Below are 6,784 nucleotides of genomic sequence, written 5' to 3' on the forward strand. Positions count from 1 at the left end.
GAAAAGTTTTCGGAAATTCTCATTTAAAATTCGCGCGCTGTATATTTTTCGATATTTTAAGTTTATGTAGTTTGGCAGCACTGTCCTTAATTACTATGCCAAAAATGAGCTCGATCTGTCAGACAGTTCGTTTACGGCAGCTGTTGAAACCAGTTCACCTCAGTAGTGCGTTGCGAAATGTCTTCGACGGTCGTACGACCGTCCTGGAAGGCTTTGTACCACTCATAAACTTGAGTTTTCGATAAAACTGATTCCCCATAAGCCTTTTGTAGCATTCGCAACGATTCTGCACACGAAATTTCGTTCGAAACACAAAATTTGATGCAAACTCTTTGTTCAATATTTTTTTCCATTGTTTTTTTCGCAACGCCCTACTGAGGTGAACTGGTTTCAACAGCTGCCGTAAACGAACTGTCTGACAGATCGCGCTCATTTTTGGCATAGTAATTAAGGACAGTGCTGCCAAACTACATAAACTTAAAATATCGAAAAATATACAGCGCGCGAATTTTAAATGAGAATTTCCGAAAACTTTTCGGTCTTAATGTATATACGTATATAAAATTTTATTTGATTTTAAACTTGTACTATAAAACTTTGTTAGTAGAAGTTTGAGTTATTTTTATTTTAACTATTGATACTTTTATTAGGAGCTAGTATAATGTTAGGTACACATTCTTAAATGTCATTAAATGGCATTTTCCACGGTGAAGACGACATTTTGTCTCATATACTCGCTTCAAGAGGTTCGCACCCACATTTAATTTAATTATATCTTATAAAACAAAAAACAGTCTAAAATTATGTGAATTGAAATTTAATGGAGTAAGAACCTATACTCTTTCCTTAGTGCACGTTTTCAACAATGAAAAATCGTGGCCATCTACATAACCTACATAATTGTAACATAGCTGTTTTTAAAATGTTACAGAAAGAATATCGGCAAATCTCTTTGAATTTCTGAACTCTTTATCACTTGAAATCTCTAAATGGAGCTAAAGAATTATTAGGATGATCATCTATTTTGCTGAATAGTTAGACACTTTAACTTTTACACATTCCATAATAGTTTTAATAAAAATATGTCTCTGGACATTAGAGTTTCTAATATTACATGGAATTTTGTATATCTTTCTTAGGATGATGTTTTGATATATTTGCTAAAGAATTGTTAGCATGATCATCTATTTTGCGGGATAGTTAAGACACTTTAACTTTCAGACATTTTGTAACAGATGCAATAAAATGATTTCTCTGAACATTAGAGTTTCTAATATAATATGGAATTTTTATTTATTGTTATATTTATTGTTACTTAGGATGATGTTTTAATATGTTTGCTGTTCCTGAAGTGTGGATTTAGATGTCTTACTAGAAGAAACACTTAAGCTTATTTGATTTGAAAAAAGATTGAAGTTAATTCAGAGTTTGAGTACAGATAGTGTTTTTTTATTTCAGTGTAATATTTTCAAATCAACTTCTCATAAGTCATGATGAGGTAATTCATTTAGTGGAGTGCTAAATTAAAATTTATTCTACAAAAACGCAAGGGTGTTATGAATACTGATAACGTTTATGAATGATAAAGAGTGTTTTGTTTTGTCATCATTGGGCTTTCATCCTCTATTCCTAAAGTAAGTGATAATATCTTCAAACATACTTAGAGAGTTTGAAGTTTTAGCTGCATTTACATTCGAATACAGGCTGTATGCGTCATCAGCGTACAAATATAATAAGTTGGACACCATTTTTTAAAGGTCAGTGGTATTAATTGAATAAAGTATGGGAGAAAGTCGAGAGACTTATGGGATTCCAGCTTTGATTAATCTATGTTGAGATTAAAAAAAAATACTGCACTGAGAAAATGTTTGTTATGGAAGACATAATTTTTTTTAACACATTGTTCGTGTTTAATAATGTTTGTCTAACACCCGACAAAGTGGTAATTTAATCGTGAAAAGAGGCAGTTGTTAAGGGTGCAATTTTTTTTTAAAGGGGACAATTTAATTATTAAAAGGCCAATTTGATAATTACGACAGGCAACACGATTATTGAGTAGACAATTTAAAATTTCACATAAATATTAATGATGTCTAGACAGTCCCACGTTATGATATATTGTCTAAGGCTTACTAAGTTATATCAAAAAATATATATATATCAAAAAATATATATATATCAAAAAATAATGCATAATAAAAGCAAATATACGAATAAGAAGATTATGCCTTACCCGATAATTTATTATAAGATTGTTAGTTTTATCATATACCTACTCTCTAAAGTTGTTCAGTACAGTGGTTGTTCTGATTATTCATTCAGTTTCCAATATATTAAGCGTATAATCATAATAAGTAGATTAAATAGTCGAATATTTCCGTTAACACTAATATGATTTGTTGTTAAGACACTGGTTCATAACCGGTTACAATAGTTTGGTTTAAAGTTCGGGTAACAATCGGAAGTTTTTATTCAAAACCTATTGAATGTAAAATCGATGTTATGTAGTTGAGTCTAGTTAATTATATTTTATTTATATATTTTATTTTATTATCCACACTATTCTTAGCTGTTTACAGTTTATTACCTTAAAATATCTTGTGAATGATTTTGATCGTCGGTTTCGCTCTTGCTTTTCCCCTGAAACTATTTTAATTTCTTGTAAGGATCTGTTTAAATAAAAGGTTATTCGGCACTATGTATAAGTCATCTTAAATATTGTATTTCAGCAATATATATAGTATTGCTGTTAGACAACTGCGCCAGTTCGGCATTGAAGCTAAGAAATAAATTTTCATGTTCCATAAATGTTTAGAAGTTTTTTGTTTAGCAACCACGAAGACATACAATCAAAGAAGACATATGCATACAATCAAAGAAAAACTATCCACACTCGCAAGGAGATATGCAAATTTATATATAATCACCTAAATTCGTTTGCGGTTTAAATGTGATCTTTGAATACTTTCACAGAGTGAAGAGAAAAGATTCCTTGTGACGTTTTTGAAATAACTTACACTAACACACATAAGTATATATTGATATGATACTGTGTGTAATCTACTCATGCCATTCAATACATCTAGAAGTTTAATCAAAATAATTTTTTATCAATATAAGTATTTTTACAAATACTAATTGTCAATAAAATTAGACAGACTGATATAAATAAATAGGATTTCTTTTAATAAAAGATTTAGTCCGAAATTTCAGAAAAGTTGAGTTTTTCACGATAATACACCGGGACGTAAGGACGTCTGTCAATATATGTCTGTATATATCATTCATAAATTTGATTGGTGTGACTAGATGAACTGATTGAGCGTTATCCGCTGCTTATTTGTCTGGTTGTATGGATGTCAGTATATAAGCATCTTAGTATGGTGCTTAAATGAAATTTTGACAGAGATTTTTATTGGATTTGGCAACTCAAGTTAGTAAATAGATGTAAGAGAAGTTTATAATTGGAATACTAATTTAAATATATAGATAGGAAGTTAAATCGAGCAGTTTGTTCTTTGAAAATAGAAAACTTTGCTCGATATATACATCTCCTAAAATTTGAAAAACTGCATAAATATCATATACAACTCAAAAGGAAGTTGTTCAAAGCCCCTATTAAATTATTGTTATTCTATTTTAATTTTAAATGAAGTTCATTTCATTTACAAGATATTATAACAGTTAAGAATTTTAGCTTTTAAGTTTTGAATTATTTGCAGTAAGTTTTTAAATGAAAGATTTTGTTAAAAATAATAATATGTAAAAAAAATTAGTTGAAAAACATTTAGTAGCTAAATAGTAAATAATAGATTTGTTGGTGTGCTTTATTTGTGTAGTGCAGTTAATTTTCCGCTAACATTCTTTGATGTTTTATGTAATGAAATTATTTTAGTTAATTTCATTTATTCATTAAAATTTTCACCTTCATTGTGGTATTTTGCAACAATTCGCTACAGTCAAAAATATTTCGTCTGGCAACACTTTCCCAACAATTCCCTTTTCCTTTTTAATAATTTTTGCTTTAATACAATTTCCACAGAGCAACTCATATTCAAATACAACATCACTATATACACACACACATACAATACGTAAAGTTCCAACATCAACACAAATACGTGAACCATCAAAAGCACAAACACATTCAACAAATACTACGAATTTCACATACACGAAATACGAACAAAAAAGGAGCTTTCGCTCCCGTAACAATTTATCGAATTTTGTTGGGAAAACTTGCTCCATTTTACTCGTTAAGAATTTGACACGCTGATACGCTGCTGGCGCTTTCAATAAGAAAAGTTCAATTGAGTGCGTCGGTCGGTCGTTCGGTCGGTCGGTGCGTTTAGCGTAGTAAAAGTAGTAAAGATACTCAACAAAAAATAGTAAAAAATATATGAACACATAGTAAAAAAAAAAAAATGTAGTAGTAGTGAAATATTTTGTTGACGAAATAGTGTAACAAATGAAAAATATATATAATAAATTAAATAAGAAAATGTTTTAAGGCAATTTAAAATAATTTCTTGAAAAATATTTTAAAATATATATATATAGAAAATATAAAATAATTAAAAGTCAATTATTAATGCTTATTTTTCAATGAATTCTGTACTGGTAAATGTTGTAAATGATTTATTAAATAAATGTTTTAAATATTTTTAAAATGAGAATTGGATGAATAACTTATTATAAATAAAAAACGTGCTACAATGACTCATATATATGTGTGCTAACACGCGCTTTCGTCATTGATACACAAGTTACTTTGCATATATTTAGGCGCTAAAAATTATACAGAATTTTTTGCTTGTATGTGTATTTGTTATATATGTGTATACAGACTAGGAGTTTTATGTAAAAAATTTTAAATTTATGCAGTTGAATAATTAATTAACAAATTACTTAACGAAATTAATTTTACACCTTTGAATTTTATAGATTCTTTTCACGCGTTTATTAAATTTAATAGAATTTTTGTTTCTACATATATATAAAGTATAAAGTATTACGAAAACAAAAAATAAATTTTTATAAGTTTTTCTAAAATAAGTATTGGCTTGAAAATTACTATAGAAAGCAACCGTTAACCTTATTATTACACAAAGAATTATAAATAATTTTACAAAGGAAATTAATGTAAGAAGAAGAACAAAACATCATGTCTTCGCCTACATTCAAACAATCAACATACATGTGCTTACTATATTCGATTTTCTTAACTTTTTTTGTGTATCCTAAAAATCGTATCTTGTTACTCTTATAACTTTATTTGCTCAAACGCTAAATTTAATTTGAGGAGTATTCAGCTCGCCCTTGAAGCTGTGTACACCACCACCCACTTGTATGCTGCCTACATCTTTTGTCTAACAAAAGTGGTAAAGTAAAATTTTTGTAATTTCATGCCCAAAATCAAATGTCAGTAAAGTCAACCGACAAGCAGGAAACCCACGTCACATAAGTATGTAGAAAACTTGTGAAAATCAGTTACGAATATATCTGAGTCCTAAGAAATATCAAAAAAAAAAGAACTAAGACAAAACTAACCACGTCAACGTTTTTTGGTAGTAGTTCTTAAGTATTAATATTATTTATTTATTCTTTTTAAAACTTTTACCAGAAATTTCTGCACTTCAACTATAGTTAAAGGCATGAATCTTTCTTTCTTAAAAAGTTCATTGCTATATATTCCTTTTGCTTCGTTTCAAAAAGTTGAGGTTAAGCACTGCTTCAGATATAATATTTGTAACTTATAAGTATTTTTAATTATTAAAAAACTTTAGCTCTTACTGGATTAAAGTTTGCTTTAAGTCGGCATTGCATTACAAAGTATACTTTCTACCACAACAGCAGCTCAAGCCACAGCAAAAATCTTAAATGAAAACATATTTGAGCAAACCACGAAATAATAAAGTTATGTACTTCAGAAATTTAATATTAAAAACAATTGTTTTTTCAATATTTTTGAATACATATAAAATCAGTAAAATTCAGTTTTTATACTTTTCATAAATTTAACAAAAAATTTTGTTTGGAGAAATGTAAAATGCAGAATAATAATAGCTATTGAATATATGGATACATAAATAATTTAGATACAAAGTACTATTCTTTCAATTTTATTTTATAATATAAAATAAATTTTATAAAAATAAAACAGATTATATAAACATAAAATAGATTTTATAAATAAAATCTAAATTGTCATTACACAACAATTAATATTATTATGCCATTAAACTCTAACAAAAAACTAAAATTAATAAGTATTTTTATAGACGTCTAACATATACATTTCGGCCTCAGACTTAATTATTAATTACTTAATTATTATTATTAATACTGTTATTTGCGTGGCAGGAAAATGGGGGGAGACTACAAACAGTGCACTGGAAAGAGAGTGCATGAGTCACACGAATTAAACCCTTTCTCTTCATTCCAAGAGATCTTGTCTCACTCCGGGATCACGTTAGTATAACTTCTGATTGGTTTTCCTATTGATCATTTAAAATTTTCATTGGTGCATTCTGTATCCAAGCTTCGCTGACATGGTTGTCATTAAGTAATTGAAATTTATGTTATTATTATTAGTTCGTGCCTTATATAAAATGGTTAATGCAAGTAAATTTTTTTAATTGACTATTTCGAAGATCATGGAGCAGCTCGAACATCATCGAGAAGCTCAAACATTATTCAGAAGCTGGAACATTCCAAATTACTAGATTAGATAATAACCAATTTCATAATGCCTAGGTTCCGTTATTAATATAAATGTTTAAAT

The 6,784-nt window shown here is 28.2% G+C and overlaps 1 protein-coding gene across 1 annotated transcript in view; it reads left to right on the plus strand.

Annotated features, from left to right (window-relative positions):
* Window positions 1-4,276, plus strand: part of LOC119676370 (baculoviral IAP repeat-containing protein 6-like) — a 13,026-nt gene extending 8,750 nt beyond the window's left edge. The window contains exon 15 of the mRNA XM_038087605.1: window positions 4,043-4,276. Coding sequence (XP_037943533.1) covers window positions 4,043-4,276 — 234 coding nt within the window. The remainder of the gene's footprint in view (window positions 1-4,042) is intronic.
* The last annotated feature ends 2,508 nt before the right edge of the window (window positions 4,277-6,784 follow it).

This window comes from Teleopsis dalmanni, chromosome 2 (assembly GCF_002237135.1).
Source record: "Teleopsis dalmanni isolate 2A chromosome 2, ASM223713v2, whole genome shotgun sequence".
Classification (NCBI taxonomy): domain Eukaryota; kingdom Metazoa; phylum Arthropoda; class Insecta; order Diptera; family Diopsidae; genus Teleopsis; species Teleopsis dalmanni.